The sequence below is a fragment of the Neoarius graeffei genome, chromosome 5 (assembly GCF_027579695.1).
Source record: "Neoarius graeffei isolate fNeoGra1 chromosome 5, fNeoGra1.pri, whole genome shotgun sequence".
NCBI classification, from domain to species: domain Eukaryota; kingdom Metazoa; phylum Chordata; class Actinopteri; order Siluriformes; family Ariidae; genus Neoarius; species Neoarius graeffei.
In genome coordinates, this window is record NC_083573.1 from 79,519,156 (window position 1) to 79,537,397 (window position 18,242).

The 18,242-nt window shown below is 40.3% G+C and overlaps 1 protein-coding gene across 2 annotated transcripts in view; it reads left to right on the plus strand.

Moving 5' to 3' along the window:
* The window catches only part of LOC132887089 (collagen alpha-1(XVIII) chain-like), a 214,242-nt gene that overhangs the window by 188,461 nt on the left and 7,539 nt on the right, over positions 1 to 18,242 (plus strand). For both annotated transcript variants that reach the window (XM_060922455.1, XM_060922456.1), the window contains 7 exons: positions 1,404 to 1,545; positions 2,036 to 2,112; positions 3,713 to 3,841; positions 4,082 to 4,132; positions 6,766 to 6,828; positions 10,796 to 10,993; positions 11,197 to 11,306. In XM_060922455.1, the coding sequence (XP_060778438.1) occupies positions 1,404 to 1,545; positions 2,036 to 2,112; positions 3,713 to 3,841; positions 4,082 to 4,132; positions 6,766 to 6,828; positions 10,796 to 10,993; positions 11,197 to 11,306 (770 nt within the window). The remainder of the gene's footprint in view (positions 1 to 1,403; positions 1,546 to 2,035; positions 2,113 to 3,712; positions 3,842 to 4,081; positions 4,133 to 6,765; positions 6,829 to 10,795; positions 10,994 to 11,196; positions 11,307 to 18,242) is intronic.

The window sequence follows — 18,242 nt, forward strand, 5'->3', positions numbered from 1 at the left end:
ACCAAATTGCAACTCATTCGGTCAATTGGCAATAGGCCATTAACATGACTGGGTATAAAAAGAACATCTTGGAGTGGCAGTGGCTCTCAGAAGTAAAGATAGGAAGAGGATCACCAATCCCCCTAATTCTGCGCCGACAAATAGTGGAGCGACATTAGAAAGGAGTTTGACAGTGTAAAATTGCAAAGAGTTTGAACATATCATCTACAGTGCATAATATCATCAAAAGATTCAGAGAATCTGGAAGAATCTCTGTGCGTAAGGGTCAAGGCCAGAAAACCATACTGGGTGCCCGTGATCTTCGGGCCCTTAGACGGCACTGCATCACATACAGGCATGCTTTTGTATTGGAAATCACAAAATGGGCTCAGGAATATTTCCAGAGAACATTATCTGTGAACACAATTCACCGTGCCATCCGCCGTTGCCAGCTAAACTCTGTAGTTCAAAGAAGAAGCCGTATCTAAACATGATCCACAAGCGCAGACATCTTCTCTGGGCCAAGGCTCATTTAAAACGGACTGTGGCAAAGTGGAAAACTGTTCTGTGCTCAGACGAATCAAAATTTGAAGTTCTTTATGGAAATCAGGGACGCCGTGTCATTCGGACTAAAGAGGAGAAAGACAACCCAAGTTGTTATCAGCGCTCAGTTCAGAAGCCTGCATGTCTGATGGTATGGGGTTGCATTAGTGCGTGTGGCATAGGCAGCTTACACATCTGGAAAGACACCATCAATGCTGAAAGGTATATCCAGGTTCTAGAGCAATATATGCTCCCATCCAGACGACATCTCTTTCAGGGAAGACCTTGCATTTTCCAACATGACAATGCCAAACCACATACTGCATCAATTACAGCATCATGGCTGTGTAGAAGAAGGGTCCGGGTACTGAACTGGCCAGCCTGCAGTCCAGATCTTTCACCCATAGAAAACATTTGGCGCATCATAAAACGGAAGATACGACAAAAAAGACCTAAGACAGTTGAGCAACTAGAATCCTACATTAGACAAGAATGGGTTAACATTCCTATCCCTAAACTTGAGCAACTTGTCTCCTCAGTCCCCAGATGTTTACAGACTGTTGTAAAGAGAAAAGGGGATGTCTCACAGTGGTAAACATGGCCTTGTCCCAACTTTTTTGAGATGTGTTGTTGTCATGAAATTTAAAATCACCTAATTTTTCTCTTTAAATGATACATTTTCTCAGTTTAAACATTTGATATGTCATCTATGTTCTATTCTGAATAAAATATGGAATTTTGAAACTTCCACATCATTGCATTCCGTTTTTATTTACAATTTGTACTTTGTCCCAACTTTTTAGGAATCGGGGTTGTATTAAGGATCTGCTACGGGAAATAATCAGGAGCAATTTTTTAAATGTTCTTGTTTCTCTTTGAAGGGACCTAAAGGAGAATCAATCATTGGGCCTGCTGGTCGTCCGGGACTTCAGGGGCCACCCGGTTCTCCTGGTATTGGGAGACCTGGTGCCACCGGACTCCGAGGCCCTCCCGGACCTCCTGGACCTCCTGGTTATAGCTCTGGTAAGAAGTTAGAGCTGAATAAAATGTTGAGTTCTCTTTGGTATTTTCTAGGCACAGCATTGAAAAAGATAGATATTTGAATTGTCCATTTGTGCACCTTCTGAACTGTAAAGTATTTTCTTTTGTACTAGACTCATTGGTAATAATTGGTTTGGATGAAGCGCCAAATTAATCCTCCTTTCAGCCACTATGATTAAAAAATTCCTGATGATACTGTTAACCTGTTAAACTCTCAAAACCTGTTACCAGGTCCACAGTCAGATTCATCACTTTGTAACTCCATGCTAAATCATTAAAATTCACAGTAATTAAAAGCTGTGAATAACCAAATAATAAGATTAGACTTTAAAGGGTTAAACTTCCCTTTCTGATGATGATGATGATGCATGCTAGTTATGAGGTATCAGGTGGCCTCTTAGTGGACGAATCATAAAATTATGTATCTTCACAATAAAGAGACTCATACTAAAGTATTCTTGTAATTTTCCAGCTGCTGCTATCCCTGGCCCACCTGGGCCTCAAGGTCCTCCTGGTCCACCAGGACCAGCTGCTGGTGGCTCTGCATCAGTGAGTGACGCTCATCATCACACAACACAAAGGGCCAGATTCAGAGATGAGTTACACACTCATAGTGAAGAGCTAAGAACGAAACTGCACAAATTTGCATTCAGATTTCAGGCATACCGGTAACTACAGACTTACACACAACTCCGTCTGTTGCAGAAGAGTTATACACAAGGAAGAATGGACTTTGGCAAAAACAGATCCAATTCTGTCCTTGAACGTGCTTTACCAGACAAAAGTTTGGACACCCCTACTCATTCATAGGGTTTTCTCTATTTTGATATTTTCTTCATTGAAGAACATCACTGAAGACATCAAAACTATTAAATAACATATGGAACATATATGGAGTTATGTGATAAATTAAAAAGTGTTAAAAAAAACTCAATATGTTTCATATTTTAGATTCTTCAAAGTCACCACTGTTTACCGTGATGATGCTTTGCACACTGTTGGCATTATCTTAACCAGCTTCATGAGGTAGTCACCTGGAATGCTTTTCAATTAACAAGTGTGCTTCGTCAAAAGTTAATTAGTGCAATTTATTGCCTTCTTAACTGTTTTTGAGATCAAAAAGTAAATAGTAAATAATAAAAATACAGTAAATAACCCTATTCCACAACTCTAGTAATCCATATTACATCAAGAACCACTCAAGTAAGTAAAGAGAAACGACATCCATCATTAAGACATGAAGTGTCTTTTAATTCATAAAAATAAAGAAAAAAACATTGAATTAGAAGGTGCGTGTAAACTTTTGACTGGTACTGTAAGTCATTTTTTTCTTTCATGATGTTGACAGTCCGCATTTTCTATCCCATAATCATTTTTGGGGGGCTGAAAGGCAAGTGCTTTTATGTTTTTAAAGACGGTTGTCATCAAGTTGTCACAAGATGATGTAAGTTCCAGTCTTTCACTGAAAACAGCACTTTCTTATTGACAAAATCTGTTTTTGCGTGATGTGGGTAAAACCGCAGCAAAAAATGTTGGATCTCCACAAGTTCAGTTTGTCCTAAGGAGCAATTTCCAAACAACTGAAAGTACCACATGCATCTGTACGAACAATTGTATACATTTCTTTAAAAATCTTAGGGAACACAGACACTGCATTCTTCAAGAAAGAGGCACAAATTAACTCTCAGCGATGAATGAACTTTGGTCTGAACCCCGAGATAACAACAAAGGAATTGGTGAAGGAGTTAGAGGCATCAGGTACCAAAGTATGTACATCCACCATTACAGTAAGAGAGTCTTAAGCCATCCTAGCCTGAAAGGCATATTGTGTTAGGAAAAAGCCACTTCTCCATGACTGGCATTAAAAATAAAATAAAATCAGTCTGAAGTTTGCAGGTGATCAGTCTTTTGGCTATTGTAAAACTGTCTCCAATGCTTCTACTCAAGGAAAAATCTGGCAACCTCCGAAGCATGAACTACATGCAGACATCTGAATCAGCCTCCCAGAAAATCAACTAAAGCCCCCACCTTTTTATTATTTATTTAATAACTAATTACATCTTGGATCTATTCCGTTGCCATACCTAATATATAGTACAAAATTGCACCTGTGTGCTGTGACTATAATGAATACATAATGTTGTTACAGGTAAAGAAATACCCAAGTCTTTATGCCATGAAGCATGAGTCACATGTGGTTGAAGAGGGAACATTGTCCATGGTTGCAGACACAAGTAAACTCTACCTCAAGGTTCGAGGGGGTTGGAGAGAGATTCAGGTGATATTTTACTTTTCTTTTTATTAAGTATACATATATTCTGTGTCAGTCACAATGTGCTGTATCAGAACATTTTAGGTACAGTATTTCCTAACAGCTAGACACTGTATCACTATTAGTACATAAAAAATAGTTATTGTGAAACAACTCATAAATGAAAACTTACCTCATGTTAAAAACTTGCCAAATCATAGTTGCAGGATGCAGATATGCACTGTTTTCTTTTGTTTTGTTTCCCAGCTCGGAGGGTTGATTGAGGTGAATTCCCCTACCGTCCTCTCACAAGATGATGTAAGTTCAGTGTTAGACTGGAAAACAGCACTTTCTTATTGACAAAATCTGTTTTTGTGTGATGTGGATAAAGACCGCAGCAAAAAATTTTGGACCTCGACAAGTCCAGTTTGTCCTAAGGAGCAATTTCCAAACAACTGAAAGTACCACATGCATCTGTACTAGCAATTGTGTACAATTCTTCACACGCAAAAAAAGTCTTGTGGCAACACAGATACTGCATTGTTCAAGAAAGAGGCACAAATTAACTCTCAGCGATGAATGAACTTTGGTCTGAACCCCAAGATAACAACAAAGGAAATGGTGAAGAAGTTAGAGGCATCAGGTACTAAAATGCATACATCCACTGTTAAAAGAGTCTTAAACCATTCTGGCCTGAAAGGCATATCGTGTCAGGAAAAAAGCCACTTTTTCATGACTGGCATAAAGAAGTCAGTCTGAAGTTTGCAGGTGATCACTAGTCATTTGGAGGAATGTTTTGTGGTCAAATGAAACAATGATTGAACTGTTCACTCCTAATAATCAGTTCCATCCCAACTGTGAAGCATGGGGGTGGTGGCATCATCTTATAGGGGTGTGTTGCTTTAAAAATAACTGGTGCACATCAGAAAATGGAAGGAAGATTGTCTACAAATACTGTAGAAACACCTCAAGACATCATCCAGAAAGTTAAAACTTGATCACAACTGACTTTCAGCAGGATAATGATCCGAAGCATATCTACAATATTGTTACAAAATGGCTTAAAGACAACAAAGTGAAAGTATTGGAGTGGTCATAGCAAAGCCCTTAGCTGAAAATGTATGGACTAAAATGAAAGTATGTTTGAGCAAAGAGACCCATAAACCTGACTGAGTTACACCAGTTCTGTCAGGAAGAGTGAGCAAAACTAAAATAAGGTAAAAGTATTGTGAGAAACTTGGGGAGGACTACTCCAAATGTTTGATTTGAATTTGCACGATGAAAAGACAAGGCCACTAAATATTGACAATGTATATATGCAGTGGTGAACCGTTACTATTAGAGCTGGGACTTCAGCTCGGCCAAACCTTAGCCAGACACACCAAAAAAGCAGCAGGGCAAAGGATTTTGTAAGGGATTAGCGGCAGGCTGCCAGGTAGCTCCACTGTGTGTAGCTGTCGATGTTGATTTTAAAAGTAACTTAGCAAATTACACAGGGAAATGAATACTTAAGTCTGAGTGAAAAATACTGTGGTGAGCATGCAGCGTGGAAGAAGAGTCTGGAGACGGAAATCTTAGTTTTTCAGTCATTAGCCTGTGCTACTTGCTCTCGATAGCACTGGCTTGACTGCTTTATTAGCATTCGCTAACACTACTGATGAACGCTACACCAGCTGGAAGGTGACTTCACTGCTGCACTGACAGCGCCGATTCACAGTTAAGCTCATGTTGGCCTTCGAGAAGGCTGAGGGTGATAAATTTTTGGTCCCTCCCACTATAAATCAAAATCTGATTGGTTAATTCATCTGTCACTTCCTACATAAACAGACACCGCCATGACCTTCTGTCCCGGCAATGAAGTCCTAACCAATGAGTGAGCAGCTCTAAACTCTTCTCAGCCTAGAGACAACAAACAAAAAAATCTCACTGGATAACTCGATTTTAATATTTTCAGGACAGTGACCCTTTCATTTCTGAAGCAAATGTGATAGAAAATGAGGCCAAATTAGAATTAGAAGAGAATAATTATCATGAAATTATGAAAGAATTAAAGAAATTAAATATAACATTTGAAATGCTGATATGTTTGGGCCTTCTCTGAGGCCTAGAAGGCCCTGATGGTTCACCTCTGTGTATATGTAAACTTAAGCCAAGGTTTGGATAAAAACTTTGGCTTCAACTGTACTTCAAATTTTACTCAGTGCTCAGTTAAACACAGTAACTAAATTAGATACAGGCTGAGGTTCATTTGGGATTTTTGAGGCGAAGGGCTATGAAAATTTCATTTATGTTATGGCTGATAATGATTAAAATAAGTTTCTGTTAAATTGTTTTTTGTGCTAAAAGTTTAATATAACTAAATTGGATGACCACAACTTTTTTTTTTTCGGTGCTGCTTGTTTATAATTTTGGCCTTGACATAATATCGGATTATTATTATTATAAGATGGGCGGCATGGTGGTGTAGTGGTTAGCGCTGTCGCCTCACAGCAAGAAGGTCCGGGTTTGAGCCCCGGGGCCGGCGAGGGCCTTTCTGTGCGGAGTTTGCATGTTCTCCCCGTGTCCGCGTGGGTTTCCTCCGGGTGCTCCGGTTTCCCCCACAGTCCAAAGACATGCAGGTTAGGTTAACTGGTGGCTCTAAATTGACCGTAGGTGTGAATGTGAGTGTGAATGGTTGTCTGTGTCTATGTGTCAGCCCTGTGATGACCTGGCGACTTGTCCAGGGTGTACCCTGCCTTTCGCCCGTAGTCAGCTGGGATAGGCTCCAGCTTGCCTGCGACCCTGTAGAACAGGATAAAGCGGCTACAGATAATGAGATGAGATTATTATAAGATCCTTTTCTGGCAGATACATGAAAGTGTTTGAATGACAAAAATGTACCATCTATACACACCAGTTAAAGTGTATGTACTGCGCACGAGCTGTAAAAATTCTTCTCTAATCCTCTTTAGGCTCACCCTTTAATACTGACTCCTCGACTCAGCAATACTCCGAAAATTCACACAGGAAGTGCGGTAAGAATGGCTGTCTTTCTCTGACTATTTTTTTCTTTTTAGTGATAAAAATACATGATATTGTTATTTGTTATGGTTTTGTAAAAAGATTGTAATATGAAAAAAATTATTGTTTTCGTCCTAGCTTGTATTTCTGTGGTTTCCAAGTATCCTGTTTTAGACGATGAATTATGGTGCTGTCTCTCCAGTGCTGTTGCAGGACATCCCAGCCAGTCTAGGTTTATTTTAGTGGTTAGCTCTATGGCAGGTCCATTTGAAAGACGGATGCTCCAAAAAGCATAAGGATACAAAAGATGAGGAGAATATGACAAATAGCGCCTTGCTGTGTTTAAGCACAGGAGAGACTTGGGCTGGGCATTTCAAGCAAACATATTGGGAACTATTTGATCTTTCTTTGAAGATCACACAAAGTTCACAGAAAAAAAAAAAAAAAATATATATATATATATATATATATATATATATATATATATATATATGTGTGTGTGGGCAGCACGGTGGTGTAGTGGTTGGCGCTGTTGCCTCACAGCAAGAAGGTCCGGGTTCGAGCCCCGTGGCCAGCGAGGGCCTTTCTGTGCGGAGTTTGCATGTTCTCCCCGTGTCTGTGTGGGTTTCCTCTGGGTGCTCCGGTTTCCCCCACAGTCCAAAGACATGCAGGTTAGGTTAACTGCATGTCTAAGAACAGGATAAAGTGTCTAGAGATGATGAGATGATATATATATATATATATATATATATATATGAGATATATATATATATGTGTGTGTGTGTGTGTGTGTGTGTGTGTGTGTGTATATATATGTGTGTGTGTGTGTGTGTGTGTGTGTGTGTGTGTGTGTGGGGAATCATGCAAAAGGCCCTTAAGCACTTCCTTAAGCAACAGTTACAGGTGTAATGAACATGAATAAGGTGGATTATTTACTTTCATTGCTTTTGATGGAGAAACTGAAAGTACACAGAGGAAGTTTTGCCATATAACACCACTTCTTTATGATTTGCATTGGCTTCCAGCAAAATTTAGGAGAGATTTTAAGATTATTATCACTTTTGAAGCTATACAGCCTTTCGATTTCATAAAATCGGTGAAATTTAGTTCCCTCTGAAATTTGGTAATTGTGATATATGTTTATTTCTGTAATATCTCACAAAATATCAGGCCATTTTGCGGCTGGAAAGTTATTTAATTTGAGGGGATTCCCGAGCAAATAATGTGCATGAAATTGCTCGCTTCGCGCAGTCAAGCAGACAGAGGAAGTCCGTGTGCGCATGCGCAGGTTTACCTTCTTCTTCTTCTTTTGGGTTTTACGGCAGCTGGCATCCACAGTGCTGCATTACTGCCATCTACAGGTTTACCTTTGACCCTGCGCTGACAGTTCTATCATTCTGTCGCTAAACGAACAGCTGATCACACCGAGGTGCTCGCTGACTGCCGATATTTATTAGTTTGGTCCTGCGTTTCTTTTCCTTCGCAACATAACGCCTTTTCTTCTGGCTTTCCGTTACTGTAGTCGGTCTTTCACGTTTCATTCGCGCACTCACGTCCTCCATTTTTGTCTCCTGTTTCAAATTTGTATCCCACAATGCCTTGCGTGAACGGGGAAAGCCCACCACGTCATGCATGACATAGTATCTTGAATTGGGTCATGGTGAAGCAGGAAAAAATAGCGGAGAATTTAGGGCCACATGGCGCTAAATTCATTAATTTTTCTATTTTAAAAAATAATAATAATAAAATTGGAAGTCTGTGATTCGAAGTCAGTAGCTTTTGGTCCACTAAACAAAAATAATTGGGTGTCGGGGAAAATTCTTTTTATGACCTACACTTGAAAAATCTGAAAGGCAGTCTACCTTTAAGTGCATTCATCATATGGCCCTATCTTTCTAGCTTGCTAATTTTTAAGTCTAACTCAGTTTATAGTCTTAGATCCAACAATAAGCTCCTTCTGTCAGCGCCGAACTGTAGAACTCTGCCTTCTCTTGGTGACAGAGCCTTCATGGGTGCTGCACCAAAACTATGGAACTCTTTGCCATATGACCTCGGATGCACCACTGATTTTAATGTTTTCAAGAGTAAGCTAGAAACAGTCCTTTTCCAGCAGGTATTTGGATGAATGCATTCATTTTTCAAAATGTACTGTAGGTATATTTACTTTTATACATTATTAGTAGTAGTTATATTTAGTAAGTTGTTTTAGCTGTTAGGTGCTTTTGAAAACTCATCTCATCTCATTATCTCTAGCCGCTTTATCCTTCTACAGGGTCGCAGGCAAGCTGGAGCCTATCCCAGCTGACTACGGGCGAAAGGCGGGGTACACCCTGGACAAGTCGCCAGGTCATCACAGGGCTGACACATAGACACAGACAAACATTCACATTCACACCTACGGTCAATTTAGAGTCACTAGTCAACCTAATCTGTATGTCTTTGGACTGTGGGGGAAACCGGAGGAAACCCACGCGGACACGGGGAGAACATGCAAACTCCACACAGAAAGGCCCTCGCCGGCCCCGGGGCTCGAACCCAGGACCTTCTTGCTGTGAGGCGACAGCGCTAACCACTACACCACCGTGCCGCCCGCTTTTGAAAACTGTATAGTTGAATTTGCATGGTATAAATAATAATAATTATTATTATTGGGGCGGCACGGTGGTGTAGTGGTTAGCGCTGTCGCCTCACAGCAAGAAGGTTCTGGGTTCGAGCCTAGCGGCCTATGGGGGACTTTCTGTGTGGAGTTTGCATGTTCTCCCCGTGTCCGCGTGGGTTTCCTCCGGGTGCTCTGGTTTCCCCCACAGTCCAAAGACATGCAGGTTAGGTTAACTGGTGACTCTAAATTGACCGTAGGTGTGAATGTGAGTGTGAATGGTTGTCTGTGTCTATGTGTCAGCCCTGTGATGACCTGGCGATTTGTCCAGGGTGTACCCCGCCTTTCGCCCGTAGTCAGCTGGGATGGGCTCCAGCTTGCCTGTGACCCTGTAGAAGGATAAAGTGGCTAGAGATAATGAGATGAGATGAATGAGATCATTATTATTATTATTATAAGTACACATTGTCCCATCAAAGTACAAATTGCAGAAAAATTAGAGATGACAGAATTGTAGATTTAGTGGGAGATTTTTTTTTCCAGATTTACTTTGCTATCTCTACTTGACATATAGTACCAGTCAAAAGTTTGGACACCCCTACTCATTCATAGGTTTTTCTCTATTTTGACTCTCTTTTCTACGTTGTAGAACAATACTGAAGACATCAGAAGTATGAAACAACATATGGGACATATATGGAATTATTTGGGAAACAAAAAAGTGTTAAAATATATTTCATTTTTTAGATTCTTCAAAGTAGCCACCATTTACCTTGATGACGCTTTATACACTATTGGTATTATCTTAACCAGCTTCATGAGGTAGTCACCTGGAATGCTTTTCAATTAACAGGTGCTTTGTCAAAAGTTAATTAGTGCAATTTCTTGCCTTCTTAACGTGTCTGAGATAAAACAGTAAATAGTAAATCATAAAAATACAGTAAATGGCCCTGTTCCACAACTGTATCAATCCATATTATGTCAAGAACCACTCAACTAAGTAAAAAGAAATGACATCCATCATTACTTTAAGACATGAAATGTCTTAATAATAAAATAAATAATGAAAACCATTGAATTCGAAGGTGTCTCCAAACTTTTGACTGATACGCTATTATTATACACTGTACTATACACTTACCTTGTGATTATTTGGTAAAATGATTGTTTAGCATATGATAAATGCAATCCAAAATATAACTATACATTTGCATAATGATCTGTTGATGATTCTTTTTGAATTTTAAGTTAAATATCACTTATTGCACATACTGCACACTGTATGCATGTCAAATAAAGAAGAACAGATGTAAATGTCATCAAAATGTAAACTGAACCTCATGTTTGGTTCCAAGACTCATCATTTGGGTAAATATGCCTCACAGCTCCGACTGGTTGCCCTGAACACACCACTGACTGGGGACCTGGGCTCCATCCACTCAGTGAATAAGCGGTGCAGACTCCAGGCTCAGGCCATGGGGATCCGAGACGAGTACAGGGCTTTCCTTTCTCACCACCTACAGGACCTGATCGACATTGTGCAGCCGCCCTACCGCACCAGCATGCCCATTGTTAACCTCAGGGTGAGCCACTTCTCTTCTCTGATATGTAGATGTGTTTTAGTAAGAGGGGAGGGCTATTCAAAAGCAGTAAAAAGTTTCTATTTGGAGATTTAAAGCTATCAGAAATGAACTCTTCCAGTTCATATTTTCTTTGGTCTGAGCTGAAAACGTTTTCTTTTCCACATCGTGGTACAATAAATAAAGTGTGTGTCCTATTTTTGCAGGGTGAAGTTTTGTTTAAAAACTGGGAAAGCATCTTCTCCAATCACGTTCTCCCTGCTGGGATCCCCCTCTACTCTTTTGATGGACGAGATGTGATGAGTGATCCTTTCTGGTCAGTTAACTATCCAAACAGCTGAAACTGCCTGTGCCTGTAGTTTCTTATAAGAACGATGGAAAGGGACAGCTAACCAGTGCAGCTTATATAGAATGTATGTAAAATGGGCTGATATTGTGTGCGTCAGTGAGGACCATAGCTGTAGATTTTTTAAATATATTATAATTTGGTGTATGGTTTACCAACAGGACCAATAAAATAAGAGCGAGTGCTACTGATATTAATTAATTTACATTTACTCATTTGGTTGAAGCCTTTATCAAAAGTGAATAACAAGTTGAGGGTAAAAGGCTTGGTGGACCCAACGCCCAATGGTGGCAGACTGGCAGTGTGGGCTTTGAATTCACAAGCTTCCAATCAGTAGCCCAAAGTTTTAAAGTGCATCTCATCTTATCTCATTATCTCTAGCCGCTTTATCCTGTTCTACAGGGTCGCAGGCAAGCTGGAGCCTATCCCAGCTGACTACGGGTGAAAGGCGGGGTACACCCTGGACAAGTCGCCAGGTCATCACAGGGCCCTTTAAAGTGCATATCACGGGTAAATTCAGGAGCAAGATCAATGTAATTCTCCTATTTTATATTAAATTTTGGTCAAATATCTGTCACGTTTTGCATTTTGTGCAATTTTTTTACCTTGCGCAATACCAGAGAAATTCAGTTGAAATCAAGCCATTTGAGGCGAATTTGTCCGCCTCTGAAAAAACTTGGCATTTGGATTTCCCAGGAAACATTGATTTTCATGATCTCACGTGCGGGACGCCTCCCTCTGAATCCTACGTCAGCATTGGTTTGTTTATGAGAAAATGACCTGGTGGTTTTCTGCAAATTTCTTCAACGTTATCACGTAATTATTAAAATGGTTAACAGATCAGGGCGTCGTGGCTTAGGTGGATAAGGCGCCATACCATAAATCCGGGGGCCCGGGTTTGATTCTGACCTGACGTCATTTCCCGATCTCTCCCCGTCTCTCTCCTGCTTATTTCCTGTCTCTACACTGTTCTATCCAATAAAGGTGGAAAAAGCCCCCAAAAAAGAATAATTTAAAATGGTTAACAGATGTATCGGAGGGTGTAGCAACACCAATCTTTATGGGATTAGTACTCATCGTTTCCCACATTGCACTCAGATGACAATTCCATATTTAAATGCAAAATTGCTAGCTGCTAAACTTGGTCTACACAGGCTGTGCACTGAAACTGTGCGAGCTCTTGCAGCCTGCTGGCGCTTCCGCAGGTGACGTCACGAATCTGGCTCCAGACTAGAGCCCTGCACTCCCGCGGGAGTCTCGCGGGACTTGCGGGACCCGCTGCAAAGCAGTGCGGCGTGGGACAAATTTTGAAAGCTCATTGCGGGCGCGGGGGGGGGACCGGAAGTGCACATATGCGGCGCGGGTGGGAGCGGTGATAAGCTGCAGTCCCACTAACTAAAAACATGCTTGAAATAAAATTTATTAATTATTAATTTATGTCTATCATATATAATTTGTGCTGGATATTTTATTTGGCATTAATAAACATTTTAAGATACCTAAACTTGCAGAGAAAGTCATATTGCCAGATTGAGTGAGAAATAGTATCTTAAACTTGCCATTGATCACTCTAATGACTCACAGTTTACACCCAGCTAGCAAGAGAACTATGAGTGAATTGATTTACTTTGTGCGTTAGTCTACAACTTTAATCAGAGAGACAGGTTACACAGTGACGGTAGGCTTGACTCAATGCTATCCCAGAAATCCTTCCTGTAATATGCAAATTTAGCTGTCCAATCAGAGGCGGCCAAATTTGCATATTACAGGAAGGATTTCTGGGATAGCATTGAGTCAAGCCTACCGTCACTGTGTAACATGTCTCTCTGATTAAAGTTGTAGACTAACGCAAGCAGTAAATCAATTCACTTCTTTTACTAGCTCTGCTTTGCAATAAAAAAATAAAAAAAATGGTACAAAGCAAGTCCATTTACTTTTTTATGCTGATCAGAGAACTACAATGGTTTCTCATGTGATAAAAATTTGCGATTAAATATTTTAATTGTTAGACAGCACTAATTATTATTATTAGAGATACTACATGCTGAATTCAGAAACAAGGTAAACAATAACAAACGTGAGCTGTAGATATTTATGCTCAAATCCACTCAAAGTAGGGGGCGGGGCACCATCACACTGTGTCAAGACAAGAACTTTCCTGAGAAATAACGCAAACGTCTGCATCATGTGGGATTTGCGGGCGGGAGCGGGACTGAAAATCATAATTCTTTGCGGGCGGGCGGGAGTGGGTGGGACTGCACAATGCAGGCGCGAGCGGGAGCGGGACTGAAAATCATAATTCTTTGCGGGCGCGGGCGGGAGTGGGACTGCACAATGCGGGCGCAGGCGGGAGCGGGACTGAAAAATCTGACCCGCGCAGACCTCTACTCCAGACTCCCTTGGGATTTTTCCAGACGCGTTTTATTTTATTTTTTTCTGCTGTAGACAGATGGCCTTGTGCAAAATTACCCTTCTGGATGAGTGTGTAAAGGGACATACTTTCATATTTAAAAAAAATGAATTTGGTCCAGGATATGCACTTTAACCACTGAGGTACCACTAGCTATTTATTAAGCTTTCAAGATGTACTTATTAGCTCATTTGGCTGACAGGCGACGAACTTATGCCATCATGTGTTGTCCGTCTGTCGTCCGGCGTTGTCCACATTTCACGAAAATCGCTGCTTCTCTCTCAAATCTTCACCGATTTTTATTCTTTTTGGCAGGAAGGTAGCTCTGCCTGGGGTGCATATATGTAGCTTCTACCCAAATTTGCATAATTGCAATTAATAATGAAGATATGAAATAATTAAGCCCTAATGAGCAGTTTCCACACAAATTGCTTCTTCTCCCTCAGTTCTTCACTGATTTTGATTCTTTCTGGCATGAAGGTGGGGTACCTAGGGTGCATATAACTTCTACCCAGATTTGCTTCATTACAATTATTAATGAAGTTATGGACTAATTAAGCCTTAATAAGCAGTTTAGCAAAAATCGCTTCTTCCCGGTCAATTCCTCACCGTTTTGGATTCTTTCTGGCAAATAGGTCAGTATTCCTAGGGTGTATACAGCTTCTAGATATATTGCTTGTATATACCGTATATACCTTGCAACATTTATTGTATAAAGTGGCCCACTTTAGATCATTCCTTCTGGACTGGACGGGGCCAGAGAGAGCTACACTGTCACTGACGGTCTCGTTGCTTATAGTTATTACGGAATGTCATTTATATATTGAATAAAACAATATAATATTGCTTCTTTGAACCTATGTGAGGCAAAAAGTTGGGGATGTAACAGAATATGAATGTATTATTAAGAATGAACAGATAATTTGTTTTATGATGGATACAAATGCAGAATTATTTGGAACACTAAACACAAAAAGATCCAGATACACATCGTGGCATTCTGTTACACCCAGAGTAGGCATGATGGCATTATCAAGACTTATCTGATTGCAATTCCAGAAGTCTTCCCCTAAATGGAAAAAAAAAAAATCTGGCTTGCACAGCCACAAGTTTAGTCTGCACTTAACCATTTTTCTTCCCCACTTTTCCACCAGTGTATTTTTACAGCTAGCTTTGCCAGTTCTTCCTCTGTTTACGTCTATTTATACCCCTGGGTGGTAAATATAGCTACTCGTACCATGCATCCGTGGCTGCTGGGAGAGTGGAGTTGCAATTGTGGTTGGAAAATGCTCTTTTTAGAGCTGTTTGTGAAAGCTGATGTTTTTTAAGCAATGTGACAGCTTCTGTTTCAGTAGACTGGCACCAGAGGTGGACAGTAATGAAGTCCATTTACTTGAGTACTGTACTTAAGTACACTTTTTGAGTATCTGTACTTTACTTGAGTATTATTTTTTTTGGGAAACTTATGACTTTAACTTCACTACATTTGAAAGAGGGCGGCACGGTGGTGTAGTGGTTAGCGCTGTCGCCTCACAGCAAGAAGGTCCTGGGTTCGAGCCCCGGGGCCGGCGAGGGCCTTTCTGTGCGGAGTTTGCATGTTCTCCCCGTGTCCGCGTGGGTTTCCTCCAGGTGCTCCGGTTTCCCCCACAGTCCAAAGACATGCAGGTTAGGTTAACTGGTGACTCTAAATTGACCGTAGGTGTGAATGTGAGTGTGAATGGTTGTCTGTGTCTATGTGTCAGCCCTGTGATGACCTGGCGACTTGTCCAGGGTGTACCCCGCCTTTCGCCCATAGTCAGCTGGGATAGGCTCCAGCTCGCCTGTGACCCTGTAGAAGGATAAAGCGGCTAGAGATAATGAGATGAGATGAGACATTTGAAAGATAAATATCGTACTTTTCACTCCACTACATTTCTATCAAGGTCCTCGTTACTTGTTACTATGAAGCGGCTTTGAAAGTGGATGTTTTTTTCTTTTCTTTTCTAAAACGTGATGTTTTTTCGCAGGTGACACTGAGACAGTAATAACTAGGGTCACGTCACGTCTATACACTGGATAAAATCAAGTTCAATGATTTTTCTGCAGCGTTATTTAACACGATCAGTTGATGGCAGAATGGAAGGAGGCGGTTCTTCTGGGGAACGCACACACTCATGGCTTTACCTAGAACTCATGTTTCAGTTTTCTTAAAGGATTAAAGATTCATTTCGCTTTAAATGTTTGCTTTGTTTGCCTAAAACGGAGCACATCACGGCCTACAAAAACTTGCCGTCCAACCTGCGGAAGCATATTGAGGTCTGTAAACGTTTTATTCCAAGAGAAAGCTTCCAGTGAAGTTGTCTGTGCTTTTAGAGCTAGCGATAATGTTGCAATAGCTATGCAGTCTGGTTAGTCAAATTAATCCTTTCTATGGATTTTCCCACCAAGTTGCCGTAACCTTGTCCACGGCTAACGTTAACACATAGCTAGTTAACTTGGACACTATTAGTTAGCATCTAAAGACAGAGTTACGCTAACATGAATAACAATAACTTATCTGAAGTCCTTTCAGAAATGTTTTAGCATAATCTTGCCAAATAAACAAAATGTAGAAATCTTTCTTTTCTAGTAACGTTAGCTACCCAGTATGATTTTGAGTTTGAAAAGATTTTGCTAGCGTGTCAGGTGGAGCTTCACTGACTAGCTAGCTTAACATTAAACCATCATGATTCCACAGGCAGATTCATATGTGCATGAATGCATACACTTGTGCACGCTCACACACACACACACACACACACACACACACGCGCGCGACCTGTGAGATGGACAGTATTGTAGTCAGTCACAACAAATTGTTGCTTTTTTTTGTTTTGATGTCAGATGATGGGCTTGTATATATTTTTTTGTCTTGCTTAAAGCAGTGTTGCTGTTGGGCAGTTATTAAGCTCGAGGTGTGGACCTGGGTTTTAAGCAGGTTGGATTGTCATTTTTATTTTCTGAGCAAGCTGCATTTACAGTTATTCCACTGTCTTCCTCATTAACATACACATACATGTGTGCACACACTACCAGAGATGGGTTAGAACACTACCATGCTGCTTTCTGGGGGTGGGGAGGAGTGTTACAATAGAAAGAAAGAAAGAAAGAAAGAAAGAAAGAAAGAAAGAAAGAAAGAAAGAAAGAAAGAAAGAAAGAAAGAAAGAAAATGACAATGGTTCTTTTTCAGTTCAGTTGTGTTTCATTTTGTAACATTCTACCAGGCGTTTATTCGACAGGTTCTACAAGCCCGTCAGTAAATCCAGTCGGTTGTTTCAGAGACATTAAGTTTTGTAAGCGTTGTGGCAATAATACAACAATGCCTTGACAGAAAACGTACTTTTAATACTTAAGTATTTTTAAAAGCAAGTACTTCAGTACTTTAACTTGAGTAAAAACTTGACTGGATAACTTTCACTTGTATCGGAGTAACATTTAACCAGTGGGATCTGTATTTTGACTTAAGTAATGAAGTTGGGTACTTTGTCCACCTCTGACTGGCACAAACTGTTGATGAAGTCTCGGAGCATCATTTCGGGGCATCTTTCTACAGCTAGGAGCAATGAATTACTGTCGTCTTCTGTAATAAAGCCTAGCCTGAATATGTGTTTGATCAGCAGAAAATGCGTACATACCATTGGGAACACTGGATTATGATAGATGGACAACAGAAACACAAAAATCTAGACAGTGTTTTATTCATCATGCCTAGGTTGTTCTGCCAAAGGTATTCCCATGAAATACTGTAGTGCCATGTACATGTGAGGATGCCAGTGAACTGAGGTCTTTAGGTTCATGTTAAGTAACAAACAAACAGATTTCTAAGTCTTTTTAGAAATGGAATTTATTTTAGTGCTTGAGTATTGAGGAGCCAGCTGCTTTCTGTGGTCACTCGTTGGTTTCACTCCCATGTTTGGGCAAGATAACCTTCCCACTGGGCTGAACATCTGAATTTGATTGATGCGTTTCAAGAAACCTTTGGCCACAAGGGGGCAATAATAACTATGTTGTTAAACTAGATTATACACTCCGAATGGTATCCATGGAAAACATGGTAAATCAATGTGACATTCAGTTCAGTCGTGAAAACCAGATTATTTATGCCTTAAAATCAAATTTAGATACCTAGATTACAGTTCATGTCAGGGTTTTTTGGTATATTTTGTAAATGTGCATGTATTTCTGGACATTGCCTGTTTAGTTTCAGCTTTTACAGCTGCACATTTCAGACATTAGTCACATAGTTATGAGTCTAACTTTCATTCAGCATTCTGTGCATCTTTTTGTGCAAAATTTTATTTTATTTTATTTTTTTGTCGAGGTTTGCTGCATAAATAAGCCTTAAAACTAGACGCCGTTTCAATTTCATAAAATTGGTGCAATTTAGTTCCCTCTGAAGTTTGGTCATTGTGAGATATGTTTATTTCTGTAATATCTCACAAAATAGCCCTGTGATGACCTGGCGACTTGTCCAGGGT